Source organism: Lonchura striata, chromosome 34 (assembly GCF_050655825.1).
Source record: "Lonchura striata isolate lonStrDom1 chromosome 34, ASM5065582v1, whole genome shotgun sequence".
NCBI lineage: Eukaryota > Metazoa > Chordata > Aves > Passeriformes > Estrildidae > Lonchura > Lonchura striata.
In genome coordinates, this window is record NC_140736.1 from 742,147 (window position 1) to 765,696 (window position 23,550).

At 55.4% G+C, this 23,550-nt stretch overlaps 1 protein-coding gene and 1 long non-coding RNA gene across 3 annotated transcripts; both read right to left on the minus strand.

Annotated features, from left to right (window-relative positions):
* On the minus strand, nt 1–4,042 carry LOC146764390 (uncharacterized). The gene is made up of 3 exons (XR_014950862.1): nt 2,054–4,042; nt 1,175–1,223; nt 1–166 (listed from the first exon to the last, which is right to left on the minus strand). It is a non-coding gene; the product is annotated as an uncharacterized LOC146764390 (long non-coding RNA).
* Nucleotides 4,043–12,115: 8,073 nt separating this feature from the next.
* On the minus strand, nt 12,116–21,674 carry LOC146764391 (uncharacterized). 2 transcript variants are annotated; one of them, XM_085564759.1, is made up of 2 exons: nt 21,547–21,668; nt 12,116–13,255 (listed from the first exon to the last, which is right to left on the minus strand). In XM_085564759.1, exon 2 carries the CDS (start codon nt 13,242–13,244, stop codon nt 12,588–12,590), a length of 657 nt encoding a protein of 218 aa, XP_085420885.1. In that variant the 5' UTR covers nt 13,245–13,255; nt 21,547–21,668; the 3' UTR covers nt 12,116–12,587. The 2 variants fall into 2 exon arrangements, 1 of the variants encoding a protein (XP_085420885.1); XR_014950860.1 differs by lacking the exon at nt 12,116–13,255 and adding an exon at nt 19,049–20,785 and having other exon boundaries at nt 21,547–21,674.
* Between the last annotated feature and the right edge of the window lie 1,876 nt (nt 21,675–23,550).

Here is a 23,550-nt window from a genome sequence, read left to right on the forward strand (position 1 = left end):
GTGCCAGGAAAGGTTAAGGCAGGGCCCGTGGACGGGATGAGGCCTGGAGCACTCACCTGTCCAAAGAGTTGACAATGTTGGGGTTCTTCTTGTCCTTCAGGAGCAGGAGCTCATTCACAGCTCGTTCCCTGTTCTGCCCTCTGAGACTCATTTTCTTTATGGCCACCTGAGGGGACATTGCAGACCTTTAACTGGAGGAGTCTGTGGCAGGAGGCCACAGCAAACACGGGGCGAGGCTTTTTGGAGCGACGGAGCCGGGCTGTGCCAAACTGCCCTGGGATGGGCACCAGAGCTCAGCAAGGGCCACTCCCACAGCCCATTGCTCTGCTCGCTGGGGCTGCTTACAGGACACACGGCCAGAGACATTTGGCCTTGCAAGCTCTGCAGAAATGGCCCCTCAGCTGTCAGCCTCCAAGCTCTAACCACATTCTCTGCATCTACAGTCTTCTCATATGGCCTCAACACTCTCATTATTATTCAAACACATTTTGCAAGCAGGAGGTAATTCTGGTTCTGTGAAAACAGAGCAAAACAGCCAGGAACCCTTTAGCAATTCTATGGGATTTGGTCATGATTTCAGATGCAGCTGCTCTGTTTGGGATTGCACAACAAAGCAAACACACACATCCATTGCTTAGGTGATCCCTGTCACAGGCTGTCACTGACCCCAGACCCAAACAACTGCAGGGTTTAGGAGAGAGCTTTGCCCTGGACATCCATCTTCTCATTTCTCTCCCTCTCCCTGTGGACAGCTGAAGTGGAACTAAAGCCCCAAATTGAGCCCAAGCAGGATCTCACCCTAATTAGGCCTTGAGGTACCCGTTAAAGATGAAAGGCAGGATGGAAAAACTGCTAAATAGTGTTCCTGTCTGAGGCTGGGGTGAAGATAAATTGGGCCTTAGTCTCCAGCCCTGATCCATTCACACTTTTAGATATGAAGAGCAAGCCAGCGTGTCCTGCTCTGACAGACACCGCTGCCCTCCTTGCATCCCTTTGGGCACTCCAGAAGGACTGAGTGTGTCCCAGCTGTGCTCTGCAGGCTGACACTGCTCTGCCTTCAGAGGAGCAGCCTGTGCGGGAAAGCTCTGCTGGTCCCCAGAGCTGCAGCCACAGCTCCCAGCAGAGGGGAGAGCCCTGCAGAGATGCCAGACGTGCTGGGCGTGTTGGCACTGACCTCTCCTCCGGTGGCCCTGTCGAGTCCTTTGAAAACGGTTCCGAAAGCCCTGGAGACAAAACAGTAGAGAAGAAAGAAGCAGTGCTTGAGGCCCTGGGAGTGAAAGCCAGCCCAGACAGGAGATCTCTGCTGCCTGCAGCGCTCACAAACACCTGGGTGCATCGACCCTTGCAACAACAGCGCAGCAGCCACCAGCCCTCTGCCATGCCAGGTGTGCAAGAGAAAACTGAGACCCAACACAAAGGAATTGGGCTGGAGCAAATCCCAAATGTCCACGCTGAATTGCTTTAGTTCAAAACCTGAGGTGAGCAATGGGTGTCTAAAGAGCTGGAAAAGAATGCATTTCATCCTTTTCCATTTCCTGCCTAAGACCTGCAGGATCCACAAGGGTCCTGCCATCAGGCAGGTGATGCATTTTCCCCCAGAGTGCATCAGCTCTGTGTCTGTTGCTGAATGTATGGGCTCTACGACCTGTGCTAGAATAGAGCACCCATTAGTTCATCTCTGGTTCCTGTTTCTAAACCATTAGGTTGTTAATGCTGACTGGAGGATATTTTTTGAAGCAAAATATTTGAAAGAAATCTCCTTGAGAACTGTTTTCTGACAGTCACCAGATGGTGAGTGGCTCTTTTAGGCAATCCAGCTCCAGACACAGAAGATCTTCCAGGTCCTGCTCCTTGCTGCAGGCAGGACACTGCCAGCCTCAGGGGCCTGTGATGGCTCCTTCTGACCACAGTTCTCAATTCTGATCAGGACTGAGAGACAGCAGGATGGCACCCCAGTGTCTGAAGGTGTTTGCCGCTCTCCTGACTTCTCCCTTGATCCTGCACCAGCACAACCCCTGGGCTGCTTGTGCAGAAGTAGCTGCCGTGCACTTACCCTTGGCCAATCTGCTCCACTTCCAGGTATTTCTCGGCAGGCTCCTCCATGCTCACGATGTTCCCTGAAAGAAACCACGTGGAAGAGGCTCCCTCCCAGAGCGAGACTCCGCCAGAGCAGATCCAGAATGCAGCCCCACTCCCTGGGGCCGTGAGCCCCTTGGTCTCAGCTGGGGAAGGACAATAAATGCCCCTGTGACATTCAGCTGCAGAGCAACGCTGGCTGCAGCTGATGCCGAGACACACACACAGCCCCCTGCTCTGAACACAGGAACAGAGCAGACGTACTCAGCTGCACCAGGCACCACTCCCCTCTCCCCTCTGGCTGCAGGGCTGTGCTGCTGTCAGAACCTTCAGCCCAGGATCCCACAGTGGAGGGAGGTTCAGCGTCCTCTTCCCAAGCACAGGGAGGTTCTCCATCCTCTTCCCAAGCACAGGGAGATTCTCCATCCTCTTCCCAAAACGCTGCAGGTTCTCCATCATCTTTCCAAGCCACGGGACATTCACTGTCCTCTTCCCATGCTGGGAGATGTTCAGCCTCCTCTTCCCAAGGCACAGGATGTCCTCTGTCCTCATCCCACACCATGGGGGCTTGGCCATCCTTGTCCCGCACCAGGGGACATCCACCGCCCTCGTCCCACGCCGAGAGATGTCCACTGTCCTTGTCCCACGCCGCGGGAGCCTCGCCGCTGTATTCCCACAGCGCGGGATGTTCGCCCTCGTCTCCCAGAGCAGCGGGAAGTTCACTGTCATCTCCCGGCACCGAGGGAAGTTCACCAGCGTCCCCCAGAACAGCGGGGAGCTCACTGCTGTCTTCCTCCTCTTTGGCCTCCTCTTGGGAAGCAGAGGGAGCCAGAGGAGGGGCTGGTGCTGCTTTTGTGCCCTGTGGACAGACGGCAGCATGAGGGACGGGAAGTTCTATCTCAGTGATCACCTTATTTATCCTCAGCTGCACATCCAGCTGCACGAAGCAGAAATTGGGTTTGGAGTTCTTCAAACTAACAATGGGCTAAAGTCGACATTGCTAATTATTGTTGGGAATTCCATATTCCACCGTGGCTAAAGCCAGCAAGCAATCCTCTGCCTGCAAAACCAGACCTGCAGCTCTTCAAAAGCTCTGCAGCAGAAAAGGAGAAATCTGCTGGGATCCCGCTGCTGCTGCTGCTGCTGCTGCAAAGACTCTGACAGGAACTTTCCTTCAGCCTCCCAGGCTGGCACTCGGCTGCCACACGCCGAGCTCACAGCTTGCTGCACAATTCCAAACACCAAAGGTTCCTTTCCCACTCACCGGAGGAGGAGCTGCTCGGAATCCACACATGAGGTGCCCTGCAACGGGAGAGGGAACATGCAGCAGATGCTGTCAGGAAAAAACTGTCTGTGGTGGGAAATGCCACAGAGCAAGGCAACCCCGAGAGAGCATTTTGCTTTCCCAGCGTCCCTCCAGGAGCCACAGTCCCTTCCCACAGCAAGAGAACAGCACAAAATGCTGGGTTGGGTCAGTTCTTGGCTGGGCAGGGAGTTCCCGGCTCTGCTGCCACAGACTCCCCGCTGGAGGGAACAGAACCCCCCAGGGCTCATTGCAAATGCTGTGCACGCCCCGCTGGCTGCAGACACCCCCTTTTTCAGCTGCAGCTGCTGGCAGGAGCTCTCCCAAAGCAATGGTGCCTTCATGGCCATTTGGGTACAAAGTCAGCTCGGGTCCAGAGGAAGAACAGAAAGCACACAGCAAGCCCAAAGCCACAGCACCGAGGGAAAACCTCGACTTACGTGCCAAGTGGGTTAAAAAATACCCCGAATAAGCCACAGAGTACAGCGTGCAAACTGCAGCAGCCACGTGCTGGATCATTTTGGCTGCGCTGCACACGTCTGTAGACTGCAGCCCTGCAAGCACACAAGGACACCCGTCAGGGCTGGGCTGGTGCTGAGAATGCCTCGGGCAGGAGGATCCTCCGGCAAGGAGCAGTGCCCAGAGCCACTCGGGACACTGAGGCCTCCGTGTCCCACAGCCACGGGAGCACCTCGGTGACGTGGCAGTGCTCCTGTGACATCACAGCAGCAGCTCACGCAGAAACTGCCCGGAAGGTTCTCCTGGGTCACAAAGGAGCACAAAGAACCCTCCCAGGACACAGCCTATTGCCCAAAGGCTCCAGGAGGAGCTCTGAAAATGCAGCAAACAGGGACACCCCATAGCCCAGCCTGAACACTGAGGAGGAACAAGGACGGGAGCACAGCAGAGGAAACAGGACCTTTAGTCACTGCTACTTCTGACTAAAGCCAGCAAGCCGTGTTCCCGCTGGGATCTTTGTTCTCGCTCTAAAAACAAGCAAGGTGCTCCACTCTAAATATACAGAAGGCAGGAACTGGGCAGGAGGTGGGATTAGGAAGGAGGAGGAGGAGGGAGAGAGGAAAAGGAGTAGGAAGAGGAGGATCAGGAGCAGGAAAAGGAGGAGAAACAGGAGGTTCCAGTGCCCCCTGAGGCCGCAGCACCCTTGGCCCCAGGACCATCGCCCCCAGCTCATCCTGCAGGTGAGAGGGGAGGGGGAGCTCGCCCCAAATCTATCGGGGGGTCCCTAAGAGGGTTTTTTATTGGGGTGTGTTGGGAATGTGCAGATTGTGGAATTGAGCCCCAGATGTCGTCTGGGAGGCCCAAATAAACCCTGGGAGGTTTTTTCCTCTGTATGTGTGTAGGTTTGGATCTTGCAGGACCCCAAAGCTGAGCCCCCTGGGGGATCTTTGGGAGTCCACGTGGCCATTGCCCAGTGTCACCAGGGGGAGGACATTGCTCCTGGGGACCCCCGGGGGAGCAGATGAGGGGAACCCCTGGGACCCCCGGAGTGGGGAGAGCAGAGAGGGGCGATCCTGGAGCTGGGGGACCCCCGGCTGGCTGGAAAGGGGGGAGCCTGGAGAGGAGGGACCTCTGGGACCTCTGGGATCTCAGAGTAGAGCATCAGGGGAGAAGGGACCCCATGGAGCCCCAACAGCCCCTGGATCATCCCTAAGCAGGACACCTGAGAAGGGGGAACCCCTGGAACCATTGGACCCCCATCATCCCAAGGAAAGGAAACCTCTGGAACCCCAAAAGTGGAGAGATCAGAGATAGGGAACTGCTGGGAGAGTTGTTTTGGGCTGAACCTTGATACTGTGGAGATTTTCATGGACACAAGAGTCCTGCTGAATTCTAGGGATGGACTTGGGCAGGAAGAACTTCCAGTCCAAGGTGCTCTCCTCTTGTTTTTTCCCCAAACCAGGATTTGTCATTCCCAGGGCTTGGCTGGATGGAGGAGGAGGAAAAGCCCCGGAGATGCTGCAGGAGGAGGAGCTGCAAACCCAGCCCAGGGAGCTGCAGGGAGGAAAGAGCCCCCCTGAGCCAGGAAGGCGGGCGGAGATCCAGGTGGAGCTTGGAGCTGGTGGAGAAGCCTCATGGCAGGGAGAAGCCCCACAAGTGCTTGGAATGTGGGAAGGGTTTCAGCTGGAGCTCCAGCCTCATCCGGCACCAGAGGATCCAAACAGGGGAACGGCCCTATGAGTGCTTGGAATGTCAGAAGAACTTCAGGTGGAATTCAGAGATCGTCACTCACCAGCACTTCCACACCAGGGAGGCCCTGCGGGTGTCTGGAGTGGGGGAAGAGCTTCGTGCGCTGCTCCAGCTCCATCCCCCATGGGAGGATCCGGGCTGGATGATCCCCAGTTGTTGCAGCCTGAGCTGCTACAAGGAGAGTCCAGGGTAAAGAAGCAGAAAAGGCCTTTGCATGGTATCCATGGATGTTTGATTCAGCCATGCCGTGAGATGTTCAGGGTTTTCCCCAGCACACTCATCCCCCTGCTCCAACTCTCAGCTCTCCCTGTCCTGAGGAGTCGGGGTGGGGGTGACCCTGGTCCCTGGGCACTACAAAGATGAGGCCCAGTCAGGGAACAGGGAGGGAGTGGCCCAGGGACATAGGAACAGACACAGGAACAGGGAAAGGAGCAAACAGAGTCCAACAGCCCCTTGAGGGAAGCCTCCTGTGTCTCCCCAAACCAGGGAAATGCCCCCCAGGGTCCCCACAATTCCCCTTTTTATATTATTAAGAAAGCTTCTCTGGAGGAACAACTGAATCAGCACAAAATGACAAAAACAATCAAAAGCGCTCACACGACAATTTTCAAAATGCAAACAATTCTGAGTCTCTAATGTCCAAATAGATTTTCTTAGAGCTGGCAGGAGGGATGTGGGGTTTTCTTAGTCCAGTTTATCAGGAGAGGGAGTCAGGAGCCTTCAGTAGGGACTGGTTCTCTGGCCCCTGTGGCAGTGCTTCTGGCTGTGACAGACTCTGTACGAGGTAATGTAGGTGGTGGTGTGCCTGTTGGAAACTCCAAATAGAAATCATTACCTTTTAAGAAAAAGATGGTTACTTTAGGAAAATCTTCCTTTCTTTCCCCCCAATTACAATCCCTCGGGTATTATGAAGGAACTCTGGGGAAAGGGACTAGTGTAGGGAGGCCATGGAAAGGGGGAAAAGGAGGTAGGAATTTGTGGGAACATAAAAAAGGGGTAATAGGACTACGGAAAGGAAAAGGTGAAAGTGGGAGGGGGGCAGGGAGGCCACAGGAATTGGGGAAGGGTATTAGAAGAAGTGGGATTTATCAGACTGGAAAGTTGTTTTGATATGGAGGTGGCATCTTGGATGGAGGGCGGCTTATCGGTGTTCTGTGCTCTTTCAGCTTTTGGGCTGTTGCTGGGATTTGGTTCTTAGTTTTGGGTTTTATTTCCCCAGTAGGAGTGTGGAGGACTTCCATGACATGGGTAATATTTTGCAGGTTTGCAGTTTGGTGCATGTTTGCTACCTTGCACTGGAACTCCACCAGGTCCTGTCACATCGGCTGCTTGGGGGCCTTTTCTTCCTTGTATTATATTAAATTCCACAATTTCTCCATCTCCTAGAAAGTGGAGTTATTTCCTGGGGTTATTCTTTTTTATAGCAGTCTGATGAACAAGCACATCTTGTTTGTTATCATTCTGGGTTATGAAACCGTATCTGTTTTTGACATTGAACCATTTCCTGTCCCCAGAGCGTTCAAGGCAAGGACTTTTTTACCTTGGCCAGCGGGTTTGCGTGTGTGTTGGTGATGCTGGACGTGGCGCCGGTGCTGGGGCGCTGCCGTGCGGGGCTCGTCCCGCTCCCGGAGCTGGCGGCCGCGCCGAGGCTCGGCCCCTTCTCCTTCCCGGGCTCTGTCCCGGCCGGTGCCCGCGGACGCTGCGGGCGCAGGAGCTCCGGAGCAGCAGCGGGGCGGGGGCGGCAGTTTCGCCCCAGGACTGCGGTTCTGAGCCGCCCCCGGCGGGGCTGCCCGCCCGCCGGCCTCGCCCGCCCGCCTTCGGCCCCGGGGCCGCGGCTGCCGCTCGTTGTCTCCGTGCGGGACCGCGCCGCGCTCCCCGCCCGTTTCCCGGACGCTGCGAGGGCTGATCATTTCTAGGTGTTCTGGAGAGGGCAGCGAGGTGAGTTAAAGTGCACAGGAGGCCAGTGAGGGCAGTTTGCTTGGAAATGGCCGAACTGGCCACAGTTCAAGCACCTCTCGTTGTTAATGGGCACCACTGCCTCCCCCACCCCTTTGCTCACGGCCAGGGCTAAAGCAGTTTCTGAAGAAGAGGCCTTAGTGCAAGTCTGTGGGATGGTTGGCTCTGGATCTTGGGGAAGAGCTCCGAGAAGCTTTTTGGTTTCTGGGTTGGCGTTAGACATTGCCATTTTTCCCAGGAGTTCGTCCCTGGCCTCTACATTATCAATTTGGCGATCGATGGCCTCTGGGAGGTGGTCAACAAACTTAACAAATGTCTCTTCAACCCCTGATGGATTGAAGAAAAGTTTTGGACAAGGGTGGTTCCATCAGGGATTTTTAAAAGAGCAGTCTTTGCAGCAGATTTGATGTTATCTAAGACATTGTTGGGCAGCATGACCTGATCCTCTGGTCTGCTAAATTCCCGCTCTCCTGCCAAAGCCTCAATGCCTTCCTGGCCTTCGCCTAAAACTTCACTCAAGTCATACTTGGATAGGATTGGCTTTAAAAGTTTTTTCCACTGCAATAGTGCAGTGGTAATGTAATGGAAGGCGTGGGGAATTAAGGTATGTCCTGTGAAAGTTTAGTCCAATACATTTTTAAAATATGGAGAATTGCGGCCGTAGTCTCTGGGGAATCTGCTCCCATCGCGGCTCCTTTCCCCGTTTAATGATGACAGGCGCCGCAAGGCAATCGAGATCTCTCACCAAGTCCAGGTCCCCATCCCGCAGGGCTCCTCCCTGATCCGTGTCCAGCCTCCTCCCGGCCTGTTGTTATTGCCGGGGTGCCGCCGTCCTCATCCTCTTCGGAAGGTGGGTCAGGGCGGGCTGGAGCGCGCAGCCTCCGGCTGAGCGGTGGGGCCCAGTGACTCGGGGCCTGCAGGCCAGCATGGCGGGCTTCCAGCCAGGCCCGCGTTCGGTTCCGCGGCGTGGGAACCGGGATGGGCTGGAGAAGGAGGGAACCACCCTCAAGGGCCCACTCGGGGATGTGGGCAGGGGACAGAAGGGGCTGGTCCTGACGGTGACACCATCGACGCAGCTGCGAGTGCAGGGGAGGGACCCGAGGCAGGGCTGTACAACTGACATTCTTGGAGCTGGGAACCAAACTGGGGACAGGGGAGTCAGGGACAAGGGAGCGGGGAAGGCTCGGGCTGGAGTGGCCAGGGCCAGCCCGAGAGAGGGATTGAGTGGGGCAGGAGGCAGCAGGGAGTAGGTGACAGCCCTGTGCCCGTGGGCAGGGTCTGGCTCCCATCCCACCCTTAGGGGAAGCAGGGTTAGGATCAGGGAGTTAGGAACACGGGGAAGAAGAACCAGGGACCCAACTTTCTCCCTTAGGCTTTACTAATTTAAAAATCAAATCAAAAATAGGATTAAACTTGCCCACTTTATAATTCCCCCCCACTTGTATATCATAAATGCATCGCCCAACTTTCCCCCAGAATGAAAGTGACAAAACATCTTCCTGGGAAGCCTCAGGAAAGTGCTCAAACAAAAACTGAACAAAAGTTTTTAAAATGAAACATTCCCTAGTACTAAGGTTGCTTTAATCTGAATATAAATCTCTCGTTGAGCTGGGGATAAATGATTGTCCATGTTTCCCAAACAACCCAAAATTCCCCCCCACGAGGCAAAAGGATTAACTTAAGATAAATGTGTTCATGTGTGGTGCTCTCCCCCGGGCACCTGGCAGCCCATGCTGCGAGTACTCACCAATGCGAGGGACACAAAGGAAAAGCGAAACCTCGAGGGGGCTGGTGGGCTCCTGCCGGTCCTTTGGATTCTGAAAGCTTCCCTTCCAAAGCAGCAGCCTTCCCTCAGAATTCCAAAGGGGTGCTGACAGGCCAGGAGAAACAGTCCTCACAAAGCGAAGGAAGAAGCTCCTCCTGGAGCTGGTCCCAAACAACACTTGAATTCCCGAAGATCCCGGATCCGATGACCTTCAGGAGACGCTCTCTGGGACTGGACAACTGCCCAAGGTCCCTGTTCTGGGAGCTATTTGTTCCAGCCTGAACTGCTACAAGGAGAGTGCAGGGTAAAGAAGCAGAAAAGGCCTTTGCATGGTATCCACAGATACCATGGGACAGATACTCCAGGGACAGCAGCCAGGTATTGCAACAGCGACCCGCACGTTATGGAGCAAAGAAGGACTGCGGTGGACTGACTCTGCCGGTACAACCACGAGTATCTCAGCCGGTTCCTCACGGAGCGCCGAGGTGAGCCTGGGGCAGAACGTGTGCCCTCGAGCCGTGCTCTGGCAATGACCCTGAGGCCCCTCAAAACCTCCCTGGGAATCGCCCCAGAGCCCTCAGCCCTCCTTGTGCCCATCCCCGAGACCTTCTGTCCCTGCCACTGACCCCCGTGGCTCTCCCAGTCCATCCCAGTCTCTCCCAGTGCCTCCCGGCTGTCCATCTCAGCCTGGCGTGGCGCTGCCGCCCCTCAGCCAATCAGAGCGCGAGTCTCTGATGACTCATCAGTTGCCAGGCAGACCCGCAGCGCCGCGTGCCCCGCGCTGGACTCGGCCTCCCAGTGCCGCGCGCTTCATTCCCAGTTCCTCCCAGTGCCGCCCCAGTCCCTCCCACTCCTTCCCAGCCCATTCCCAGTTCCTCCCAGTGCCGCCCCAGTCCCTCCCACTCCTTCCCAGCCCATTCCCAGTTCCTCCCAGTGCCGCCCCAGTCCCTCCCACTTCTTCCCAGCCCATTCCCAGTTCCTCCCCAGTTCACTCCGAGATCTCCACCCTCTCTGCCAGTGCCCCCCCATCCCCTCCCCTCTCTCTGAGTGCCACCCCAGTCTTTTCCCAGTTCATTCCCAGTCCCTCCCAGTCCATTCCCAGTCTGCCCCAAGGCCACACCACCCCTCCCCTCTCTCTCCACCTTTCTCCCAGCTGATCCCAGTGTGTTCCCGCTCTCTCCCAGTCACCCCCACCGTGTCCATCTCGCTGGTGCCCTCGAGCTCCCAGCCCAGCCCCGGCCGCCTGCTCTGCTCCCTGGTGGATTTCTACCCTGCCCACACCCAGCTGAGGTGGTTCCAGGGCCAGCAGGAGCTCTCTGTGGTGGCCACCGACATGGTCCCCAACGGGGACTGGACCCACCAGCTCCTGGTGCTGCTGGAAACCCCAACCCGGGCCGGGCTCACCTCCACCTGCCAGGTGGAGCACGTCAGCCGGGAGCACCCCCTGAGCCAGTACTGGGATACAGGGGAGGAATTGGGGGCGCTGGGAGAGCCACTGGGATGTGCTGGGAGCAACTGGGAGGGAGTTGGAGAGAGCCTGGTTTCAACTGGGAGAGGAGGTTGTGGGTTTGGAAAGGCTAAGAAGGGGTTTGAAGGATACTGGGGAGGGTGGGATGGGGTTCTGGGGGTCCTGGTGGACACTGGGAGGGAGTTTGGGTGTGCTAGGTGTGACTGGGAGGGATGTGAGTGAGCCTGGAGGAGCTGGATGGAGATTGGGGATGGAAAAGCAGAGATTGGGATGAGGTTGGTTGTGCTGGGAAGAGACTGGGAGGGGTCTGGGTGAACCCTGGTGGGGCTGGGAAGGGACTGAAAGAGAGTTTGGGGGTCCTGGAGCAGTGGGGGGCAACTGGAAGGAGGCTGTGGGATACTGAGAGGGACAGGAGGGGCTTTGGTGGGTCCTGGGGAGGTGAGGAAGGGATTAAGAGGGAGGTTTCAGGGATCCTGAGTAGGTTGGGAGGGACGAGGAGGGTGCTTGGAGGGGCTTGGGTGCCTGTGAGAGTTTCTGGGGGGTCCTCACCCCTGCGGAGACCCCAGAGATGCTGCTGGATGCTGCCGCATCAAGATGCTGACAGGAACTGGGGATTCCGTGTTGGGCTTCATCTTCCTGGGAATCTGGTTCTACCTGCACAAGAAAGGGGGGTCCCGTGAGTCGTATCCCACCTCCCCCATAATGTGAATGGTCCCCCCGGGGCCCCCAGCCCTGTGTCACCCCCTTTTCTCTGCCCACAGAGCTCCTGAGCCGCCGGCGGCCGCAGCCCCTCCCCGTGGCCCGGGACCCGGCCGCACCCACTGCTCCATCCCCACGCTGATTTTGGGGGGGGGCAAGTGTCCCCCCAGGCGTGCTATCACTCTGCCCCTGCCCGCCTGCTCCCAGTGTTCCCAGTAAAGCTTCCCAGTTAAACCCAGCCCAGTTCATGGGGGCACTGGGGAGGGACTTGGGGGGACCCCACGGCGGGGCCGGCACTGGGCAGGGAGGGCGGGGTCCAGGTGGGGAACACTGCCTGCTGCGGGTCTGCCCGGCAACTGGTGAGTCATCAGCCCCGCTCGCTCTCATTGGCTGACTCTTCTCCACCGCGTTCTCTCATTGGCTGAGGAGAGGCCCGGCAGTGCAGAGAAGGAACGGGAGAGATCCCGCCCCGAGCACCGGCACGGGGACAACAGACCCAGCCTGGGCACGGAGGGAATTTATTACCAACCAAACCACGGCAGCACCAGGAGAAGGGAAAGAAATCCCTCCAGCACCTTCCCCCCGCCCAACGGGGATCACCCACAACAGGGTTATCCACCATGGAGAGACGGGGACATCCGAGTTTAGACCACAGCCAATTTTATTGAGTGTACCAGGTGTTTATACAGGGATTTACTTGTATGGTGCTTATAGAGGGCTCTGTTTTTGGTAACAATTTCCCATTGATTACACATTCTTCGTGACATCCAGTAACCTGGGAACATTTATCTTATCACAAAGTCTCACACCATGTTGCTTGGCCACTTCTTGCCCAGGGAGACTTCAAATGTGTCTGTGTCTCCCACAGTTTCTGCTCAGTCAGGCCTCAGATATCGGGCCCCTTTATCAGCTCCATTACTTTAGTCTCTGTTTTATTCCCCATACGGGGACACCAGGGCTCTGCCCAACGGGGGTCACTGGGGATCATCCAGCCCGGATCCCATGGGGGATGGAGCTGCAGGAGCACACCAAGCTCTTCCCTCACTCTCTTCCCTCACTCCAAGCTCTTCCCAAACCCTCATCCCTCACTCAGGGCACTCACAGGGCTTCCCTTAGTGGTGCCTCCGTTGGTGCTGGGTCAAGTGAAAGCTCCTGGAGAAGCTCTTCCCACACTTCCCACACTCGTGGGGCCTCTCCCTGGTGTGGATGCGCCGGTGCCTGATGAGGTGGGAGTTGTGCTTGAAGCCCTTCCCACAGTCGGGGCAGCGGAAGGGCCTCTCCTCTGTGTGAATCCGCTCATGTAGGAGGACATGGGAGCTAGTCTGAAACCACTTCCCACACTGGGGACACTCGTAAGGCCTTTCCCCAGTGTGGATGCGCCGGTGCTTGGTGAGGTTGGAGTTTTCCTTGAAGCCCTTCCCGCAGTCGGGGCAGAGGAAGGGCCTCTCCTCTGTGTGAATCCGCTCATGTACGATGAGATTGGAGCTGTTTCTGAAGCTTTTCCCACACTTCCCACACTCGTAGGGCCTCTCCCCAGTGTGGATCCTCTGGTGCCGGATCAGGTGGTACCTCTGGCTGAAACCCTTCCCACATTCCAAGCACTTGTGGGGCTTCTCCCTGCCATGAGGCTTCTCCACCAGCTCCGAGCTCCGCCTGGATCTCCGCCCGCCTTCCTGGCTCAGTGGGGCTCTTTCCTCCCCGCAGCTCCCTGGGCTGGGTTTGCAGCTCCTCCTCCTGCAGCATCTCCGGGGCTTTTCCTCCTCCTCCATCCAGCCACGCCCTGGAAATGACAAATCCTGGTTTGAGGGAAAAACAAGAGAAGAGCAACTTGGACTGGAGGTTCCTCCTTGCCCAAGTACATCTCAGGAAGTCATTGGGAATCTCGTATCTGTAAGAACCTCCAAAACACCAAGATTCAGTCCAAAATTCCCACAAACGTCAAGACACAGAAAAAAAACTCCCCAAACATCACAAGTCAGCAAAAACCTCCTCCAAAACATAAAGATTCAGCTGCCACATAAAACCAAAGCACCAACATTTAGCCCAAGAAAGCTCAGAAACACCAAGATGCACCCCCTGAAAATCATGGATCTCCCCCCACAGTCACCTGCTGCATTTGGGGGGAGCAGGGCTCCTGGGCTGGGGGGAGGCTGCAGATACAGGGAGGGGTGGAACCTTCTGCTGCTTCCTCTTTCTGCTCCTCCTCCTCCTCCTGTGTCTCTATTCTTCCTCACAATCCTCTTCCTCCTGCTATTCCTCCTTCTCCTGCACAATCCCACCCTCTCCTGCCACCTGCATTGTTTGACCATTTTGTTCCTCAAGTCTGCTTCTCCTTCCCTTCTCCTCCTGCCCCCAGGCCCAGCACCCACTGCCGGCTCCCTCTTCCCCCCACACCCACAGCATCCCAGCGCAGGGCAGGGATGGAGCTGGGGCAGGTCGGGCTGGGGCAGCGCTGGGCTCTCGGCCGCTCCCGCCCGCACTCGGTCCCCACTGCAGCCGCTCCCGCCAGGACAGCGCGGGGGGGCCCGGCCTTGGCGCTGCCCCACTCCCACCTCCCCAAATTCCCCTCGCGGGGGCCATGGGGCCGAGGGGGGGGCGCAGGTGGGGTCCAGGTGGGGAACGCGGGGAGCTGCGGGTCTGCCTGGCAACTGGTGAGTCATCAGCGCCGCGGGCTCTGATTGGCTGAGCTCTGCCTGAGCGCGGGGGCTGCAGCACAGAGGGGACACCCTGCTCCAGGGGGGATGTCCCACAAACGGGGGACCCCATGGAAGGAACAAGAGGATAGTGTCTTTACAAACAGATGCTCTGAATCTGCTCGGAGATAGGGCCAGGGACCTGTTCATAAGGAAATGACAGGAGACACCATCAGTTTCAGAAAATGTTATCAATTGATAACAGACACTGCTGCTTAGCCAAGGTCCTGTTCAATTCATGAACTTCCAGAAGAACAACAAAGACTTAACAGAGCCATGAATATCGTTTCCTATACAAAAGTGGGGAGCATATTAAGATGGGTATGTAGTAGGTGGATTGGGAAGTCTGCACCTCTCAAGTACTTCAGCCAATGGGGAAAGCAGAGGGAGATGTGGCCAGGAGAATTAGGAAGAAAAGGAGGCTGTGTCCTCCAACAATTGGAGAGATCCCATGGGGAATGTCCCATGACTTTTAGGAATGCAATTCCATTCACAGGACTCCTCTGTCTTCTTTGTGGACAGAATCCTCTGCTGATGTCAAATTTCCAGCATACCCTGGGGCTCATCCCAAATTCCTTCCACCATCCAAGATACTGTGGGCAGGGAGTGCAGCTGAAGGTGCCTCACTCACTTTGGGTGATCAGCTCCCTTGGCTGGCGGTGGCACCGGGGATTGATTGGGGACCCGGGAGTGACCAGGAGACAGACGAGTGACACATCAGGGGGGTCTGGGAAGAGTCAGCAGGGAGAGAGCACTGAAAATCTCATCAGTGAGTGCCCTGGGATCCTCGGGGAGTGAACATGGCAGGGCACCCATGTAGGGGAAAAAAGGGAAAGCCAGGGAGGGGTCCTGGCCAAAGGGATGATGATCCCAAAATGTCTCTGAAGGGTCCCTTGGGAGAATACTGAGGAAGTGGAGAAGGGATTTGGACAACAGGGGATGGATGATGTTGGTGTGCTGGGAAGGAATCAGGTGAAGGGGAGTGTGCAGCAATATGGTTCAGGCAAGAAGCAGCAGGAGGAATCTATGTGGTAAGAAAAAGGATGATGGCAAAGAGGAGGAAGAGAAAAATACTCTGGATTGGGATATTTTTCCACAGAGTCTTAACCTCACAATTTGCCAGCTAATATTTTGAATTCCCAGTTGCCCAAGACAGGAAAAGAAGGAGGTCAGGATGCCAGGGGTTTCTCTGCGGTGGCAGCGGCAGCACCGGGCGCAGAGGTGCGGCACCGGGAGCACGGGCTGGGGCCTGTGGGGAGCTGCGGGGCCGGGCCGGGGCTGTGGGGCAGCCGGGGCTCAGCGCCGGGCGCTGCCTGACCCCACCAGCCCCGGGCAGGGCCGGCAGTGGCCCCCGGCCCCCAGGAGGCTGCGGGACGCCCCGGCCGCTGCCCGGCCCCAGGGAGCTGCCGGCCCTGCCCGCCGGGGGGGCCACCTTTGGACACTGCGGCAGGACAGGCACCGGCTCTGCCACACGGGCTGGGCAGGGACCCTGAGCACAAGGGGGAAAACAAAGGAACAGCTGGGAAATGCAGAGTGCACATGGAAGGATCAGGATTTGCTGTTAAGGATTTGCTTTGGGTCCCTGCAGAAAGGAAAGGTTTTGCAGAAAGCTCAGCAGCTCTCAGAGGATGAGCACCCACAGGCAGTGACCGGGGCTGCAGGAGTGGCACAAGAAGGCCCTGCAGCACTTGGGCACAAAGGCACAGCAGCTGAAGGCAAGAAGGGATGACCAAAAGGCCAAGCTGAAGGCAAAGGCCATGGCAGAGTTCCCACAGCCCCTGAGGGATCAACCCCAGGGCCCAAGGGGGCCCCAGCATCCAGGGCATGATGGGGTCGGCCACAAGCACCTGGCAGAGGCATTGCCCTCCTGGCCAGGGCAGAGCCCACCCAAACAGGCCCTGGGAAGGAGTCAGGGCTCCAGCTGCAGCCCACAAGGACACTGCAAGCACAGACAGCAGCACCCTCAGCAGGAGCAAGTCCACCCCTGCATGGACATGGATTGTCAGGGCTCTCTGAGCTCCCATCCCACCGGGGACCCACCACACTGGAGCCCTGGAGAACATTCAGGCTGCGTCTGCATCCAGAGGAGGCCTCTCCTGATGGACACAGGGGCCTCTCCATCCACTCTGAATATTACACCTAAGGGGGTAAATTGTAATGGAGTGTTTTCATTATTAAGGGAATAAATGGGAAAGTTGAGCTGGTATCATTTGTTCAATCACTGTTAGGAGCTGTGGGGGTTAGGTTTGAAATAAACTGATTTCTTTTTCTTCCTACTCTGATTGTAATTAACTAGGAAGGAATTTGATGGTGGCATTGTAATATTGTAAAAGGTGATACAGATGCTATTGCTGCTGTACCTTTGTGTCAAATGTTTGGCAAGGCCTATGCTGAAGGGAACCCAGAGGTGTGGGCAGCCCCAGGGAAAGAGGGAAAATTTGACGTGGAGCCTCTCCAAATTACTTGGAAGCAACCAGGACAAGTGGTGTCTAAAAGCAACACCCTGTTCCAGGGGAGGGAAGGAAGGGCTCACAGCCTGGTATGGAGTCCCTGCTAAAGGCAGGGCTCTTGGAGCCAGGGATGTCTCCCTACAGCACTCCTATCCTGCCAGTCAGGGAATCAGATGTCTCCAATGAGGAGGACAAGAACAAGTGATAGAAAAAGCCTCTGTGAAATGGCTGAATTTCCTGGAAAAAAACTTTTTTTTGAGTATTTGAAAAAAATTAAGTGCAAATGGTAGAGAAAAAGGTTAAATATTTGGGATATATTAGGACTGAGAGTTTCTTGTGGATTGACCCAGAGAGGGTCTGGGGAATCACAGAAGAAACATTTCCCAGCACCAAAAATGAGCTGCGAAAATTCTGAGGATTAATAGGGAAGTACACAGCCTAGAATGAGGATTCTCTGTTCCAGCCAGAACACTGTAGGACTTTTTAACCCCAGACAGCCTCCATGCCGTGGTATGGACAGGAGAAAGAGAGCAAAACTTGAGAAAATGAACAACCAAAAATATTGATGCCTCAGCTCTGGCTCTTCAGACTCAGAAAAGAAATTGGAATTGTAGGTGAATGTTCAACAGGGCCATGCCAAAGGAATTCTTGGGCCAAAACGTTTCACCCAGTGGCCAGAGCGGCCTCACTGTCTGCAGAATTGTGCAGCCACAGCTTCAACAAGAACCAAGGCCCAAAACCTGATGACAACAGGATCTCCAATTGTTCCAGTCTGCCATAAAGTTCAAGCTTTGATCACCAAAGGAGCCTCGCAATGGATGAGCAGTGCTCGGTTATTACAGTGTGAAACTTGTTCAGTGGCACAGGAGGATTCAGAACTGAGCACAGGGGAAGGGTTTAACCCAGTCTCCTGTTTGAACAGCCCACAGAGGGGCTGGGAAGAAACCCAGCACTGCATTCAAGTGACACAGCTCCAGACCCAGCCTGGGGGAGATTCAGGAGACATTGCCTGGCCTGAGGCAGAAAATGTCTTTGTGGATGGCTCTTCAAGGGCAGCAGAAGGGAAAAGAGTTCCACGACACGCTGTTATTGAGGAAAGGGAATCAGACAAAGCGCAGGTTACCCCCCATGGTCAGCTCAACCGGCACAGCTGTGTGTGCTTGTAAGAGCCTGGCACTGAAATGCCCTGAGCAGGAAGGCTTCAATAGCTTCTGGTGACACCATCTTACCTAACAGGGGGGCAAAAGCAATTCTGACTGCTCAGCAACCACCAGATCACTTATTAGGGTATTTCTAAAAGAAATAATTCCAATAAAAGGGATTGTGGAAGAAACAGACTCAGACAGCAGCACTCATTTTCCAGGAAAGATCCTCCAGGGGCTTATGGCAGCTTTAGGAATACAATTCGACCTCCAGAACCCCTGGCACCCCCAGAGCTCAGGCTGCGTACAAAGAATGAATGGGGAATTGAAATAAACACCTTTGGAAGCTGCGGATAGAAACCAAGATGCCATGGGTACGATTTTGCCATTGGCTTGGGCAAGAAGAAGAGCCAGACCCAGGGCAGATATTCAATTATTTCCCCCTTGGAACTGATATCAAGAATTCCTTACCCTGGGAATTCTCCACCTAGTGCAGGGTGGAGATAAGGGATGCACATTTAAAGCAGTCTGTGGCCAGAATCCTGTCTCTGGTGCAATCTCTCCCCCAGGAAGCTGGGCTGGCACAGAGCCTGCCTTGGCACTTTGCTGTTGCCAACATCCAAGCAGGACATGGGCTCTGCCTAAGGAGTGCAAAGCAGCACCACTGGTGGCCAAGTGGCGTGGCCCATGCCAAGGGGCCCCGAGGCCAGAAACAGCCGCCAGCACAGCTGAACACGGGGGGACCCCTCAGCCTGGGCTCCAGGTCTCTGCAGCCCCGGAGATTTGCACTTCCCGCCTGCAGCAGGAGGATGGGAGGCCCCCCTGAGCCTGCACTGAAGGCAGCGCAGCAGCAGCCAGGGCTACACAGCGGGGCAAGGCCCTGGGCCTGCCCACACCTCCTCTGCTGAAATCCTCGGCCTGGCCACCCTCCTTGGGCAGCTCCAGCCACCGGGGCCAGCCCTTGCTGCCACTGCTGCAGCTTCAGTGCTCTCTGGGCCTGCACTGCCACAGCTGCTGGGGAGACACCGGGACAATTCCACTCTGGCTCTCACTCACACTCACACACTGCCCTGCCTGCCACTGCATCCATGGAAAATAGACCAGCTCCTAGACTTGAACATTGTTAACCTTTGATTTCTCTACTCAGGCTTGCTTTGCCTTGGCCTTGGGGAAAGAAATGTTAAAGGTTTTGTTAAGGGATGTTACACCACTCAGTGGAGATAAGTTTAACATCTCAACACACTGGGAATGGCCCAAAAGATACCCACAAAGATAACGACCAGCAGCAAAACATCAACCCCAGCAGCAAACAGCAACCAACACCTACCCCAGACACTGCCCCCGGCAGGGCTGCAGACACCTGGTCTGCAAAAGGCTGAGAAGGAAATCCAGCACTTCCCACCTCATTAACAGCACAAGCAAAGAAATCGGGTCCAACAGGAAACCAAATACTAAAAACTGCACAACTTGAAACTACAAAACATTAAACCACTATGTTTAGACTGGGTCAGACTGTATCAAGTTTGGGAAAATTCGAGTAAAACCTACGTGTCATGGAACAATTTTCTCTGCACACCCGGGCTGTGTGGGGATGGAATGATTTCTGTTGCACATCCTGGCCAGAATCAAGGAATGCCTTGACTCTTAACACTAAACATATTGGTGGAGGTTTTATTTTTGCTGCAGTTCCAGTGCAAAGTTTAAAGCATTAGAGTCTTTTTTGTAAAAATCCCTCTTCTATATTGCCGGTAATGTTTGTGTCAAAGATGTGAGAATGAATTTTTACTCAGAGGAGAAGTAGAAAAAACTGAATTGCCTTGGAATTTTCTTGTGTATGTTTCCGTGAGAGATAGTGAAATTTTTTTCTGGGTTTTTCAACATTCATCTTTAGGCTGTACTTCCCAAAACTAGAAGAGATTTAAAGGTGACCCTTTAAGTCACAAATACTAAATGGATTATTTGAAAGAAAAAAAAAAGAAGCAGCAGGTTGTGGCGGGGGCACAAGTGAGGCTGCTAAAGTGCATTTCAGGCACCCAGGAGGAGTTTTAGAAATGCACATTAACACCACTGGGGCAAAGTGGGGACAATGTACCTGGCTCTTCCTGCCTGGGGCAGGAATTGGCTGATTCCCTCTGCCCGCTTGCGCAGGTGGAATCTGCACAGCTGAAGGCAGAGCCCATGCTGAGGATCTCTGACTCTGAAACAGAAATGATTGAAGCTGCAAAGGGAAACAGCAAATGGAGAATGTTATGAAAACTTCACTAAAATAAGGGGGGGGATCATCCGTCTGCCCACTCCCACATCTACTTCCACTGTCTTTGCTGTACAGGGTGTATCAGAGCACTGGGGGGTTTTGCTATAACAAGTTCAGGGAGATCAGTTGGAATTCAAGTATTTGAGGATGTAATTAGAAAAAAGCGGTCAGTTGATGGAGCCCCAGCTGAAGGGAGCACCCAAAAATGGGAAAAATATGAAGGGCCACCAGAACAAATCCTACAACACCATGGACCAGCCCCTGGGATCTGAATCAATACATATCAGGAGGCAGAGAACCCATTTATCATTTCAATGGCATCATTTGATTATAAGCGGTTCTCGGAACAAGAACCAACAAGACACCTCCAGCTCCTGACTTTCCTGCCGACCAAGCCACTGAAATGAGGAACACAGCATTTCACCAGGGGATGGGATCAGATTATCTGTGATCAGAAAACACAGGAGTTTGTGGAAAACTAAATGGATCAAACTGCTGTTGGCAAAGACATGACAAAGGAAAAGTGCTGAAAAAGATAACAAAGCAAATAGGAGAGCACTTTACGTATTCGTCCACGCATGCTAGGGATGGGAATGGGACACGGTTCCCTGGCTCCCCGGCACACCAGGGGTTAAAGGAATGCTGCTTCTCCTCTTCTGTGCTGCAGCAACTCTCATCTTTTTACCATGCTCCACACCTTGGCAGTGCAGCTCATCCAGCAGCTGAGCCAGGGCATGCAGGTGGCAGCCAGGCCTCCTGATCCACAAACGCCTACAAAAGGACAGGGAATGAGGACACCGAGAATAATCCCAAAACCAAAGAGGACCCGGGAAGAACAAAACAGATTCAAGGAGTGAATCTGCCTGGAAATAGGGCCAGGCACTTGTAGAGAAGGGGAGAAACCATCAGTTCCAATAAATGTTTCAAATTGACCCAGAGAGCTGCTCAAAGTCCCGCTACATTCCCGAACTTCGAGGAGAAGCACAAAGACTTAACAGAGCCATGAATATCGGCTGTTCTACAAAAGGAGGGTGCACATTAACGAGGACAGGCTCCAGGCGCATCGGGAAGTCGGAACCTTCCAAGGAACTCAGCCGGTGGGCAAAGGCAGAGGGAGATGCGGCCGGGAAAATGAGGATAAAAAGGAGGCTGCGGACTACAAGCACGGCAGAGAGCGCACGGCAAATGCCCCACGGCCTCTGCCCCTGCTCGGCAATAAAGTCACTTTGACAGGACTCCTCGCTCTCCCCCGGGCACACGAACCTCTGGCGACGGGAATTTCCCCGCCCGCTCCCGGCCGCGGGGCAGCCCCTCTGTCCTACCCACAGCAGCCGGGCCGAGCCAGCGCTGCTCCGGCAGCGGCTCCTGCCCGGCCCCGGCGGGAAGGAGACCGCGGGCAGCCGCTCCCGCAGCGCCCTCGGCCCGGGGCCGGCACGGGCCGGACACGGCACCGGCGAGCCGCCGGAGCCCCCTGCCGCCCCCTCCGCCCGCAGCCAGCCCCGAGCCCCCGCAGAGCCCAGCGCGGCTCCCACCTGCGCCGGGGCCGCCTCCGAGCTCCGCCGCCGCCGCCTCACCGCGCTCCGGCCGCTGCCGCCGCTGCCGGGCCCGCACAGCCGCTCGGCCAATGGCGCCGCTGGGCGGCCACGGCCGCCCTCAGCCCGCCGCCGGGGCCGCGCCGCGCCCCGCTCCCACCAATCAGCGCGCCGCAACCGCGACTGACGGCACCGGCGGCCAATGGCAGCGAGCTCGGGGCGGGCTCTGCGCACGGCCCCGCCTCGCCCCGCGCTCTCGGCGCCCCCGGGCTGCGTGAGGGGAAAGCCGGAGATGAGGAACAGCCCCGGCACGGGCCCGGGCCCGAGCCGGGATTGAGCTGCCCACACAAACAAACTTCTCCGCGCCTCCCGCCACGGCTTTCCCGGCCCTGCGCCTCCCGTGCCCCCGCCTCTGCGGGAAGCCCAGGAGCCTCACTTCTCCTGCCCCTCGTTAGTGCATCAGTGCTTCGCTTTGATTTCCCCCAAAAAGGGAAACCTGCCCGAAGCTCTATGGGTGGGTGGGGCAGGGGAGAGATTTCTGTCAGAAAACTCCAAAGACTCGGAGCAGGAGAAGGAGAGTCAGTGCAGAGCCTTAAATGCAGCTTTCCCCACGCCTCCCTGCTCCCAGCTGCACCTCCTCCCCCGGCAGGGCAGGAGACAGGGAATGGGGCCATGCTCAGCTCATCCCCCGGGGCTTCTCCCTCTGCTCACGGACAGGAGTCGTTCCCTGCTGCACCCTGCGCTCTCTCCCGGCCGAGACTTCTCCAGGAACTTCTCGGAGCGGAGTCCATCCCCTGGGGCACAGCCCCCTCCGAGTGCTGCAGCGTGGGTCACTGTGCCGCGGGCTCAGTCCTGCCAGGACAGGCTGCTCCAGCGGGGCCCCTCTGCCCGCGGGCTCACAGCCTCCTCTCAGGCATCGCTGAGCTCCAGCCCGGCTCCTCCAGGGGCTGCAGGGGATCCCTGCATCCCCATGGATCTGCAGGGGACCTCTGCATCCCCATGGACCTGCAGGGGGATCTCCGCAGCCCCACTGTAATATATGTTATGGAATAATTCGTGCTTATATAAAATATGCATCAAGTCAGTTGTGCTTGTACAAAAAGATTCTTAAAGTTTTAAATGACCAGTGGCTGCAGCCGGGGCTGGAGAAACCACTGTTGGCAGAGAAAGAAAGACCTTATTTACAAATGAAAAAAGGTGTCTCTGTGCAGAGATGGGCGCTTTCCGGGGACAATCCAGGAGACTCCCAACGTTTAACCCCTGGTCTGCCGGGGAGCCAGAAAACCGTGTCTCATTCCCATCCTTTCCATGCTTGGACCCATACAGAAACTGCTTTCCTATTTCCTTTATTATCTTTTTCAACACTTTCCCCTTGTCATCTCTTTGCCAGCAGCAGTTTGAGTCATTTAGTTTTCCACAAACTGCTTTTTTTCCTGCTAACAGATAATCTGATCCCATCCCCTGGTGAAATGTTGTGTTCCTCATTTCAGTCGGTTGGTCGGCAGGAAGGTCAGGAGCTGGAGCTGTCTGGTTGGTTCTTATTCCGAGGACAGCTTTTAATCTAATGATGCCATTGAAATGATAAATGGGTTCTCTGTCTCCTGATAGGAATTTGTGAAAAATGCCAATCATTTGGGTTTTAGAATTTTAAAAGTTTAATAATAATAAAATGGTGATAAAAATAGGAATAGAATTAGACTGATAAAAATTTAGAGTTAAGACAATTACAAGACAATAAAAAAGAAAGAATATCTGAGGTCCAGATGCTCTCTGGTACTTAAGCCAAGAGGAATGTACCTTGTGAATAAAGGAATCACCTCTAAAACAATACACTGTTGCATATTCATATATCCTTCGTGGTTATGCATACATTATATTTGAAACAAAAAACTCTGTCTGTTGTATGTCAACTGTTTTCTTTAATCCCCACGGGGTCTTCGAGTCTGAGCAAGGTGTGAAGAAATCAGCTTCTTCTAATAAGGAAACCATAAATTGCTCTTCTCT

What these genes read in the sequence shown, in the direction of transcription:
- LOC146764391 (XM_085564759.1), bottom strand. Translation starts at nt 13,244, where the DNA reads ATGGAGGAGGAGGAAAAGCCCCGGAGATGCTGCAGGAGGAGGAGCTGC.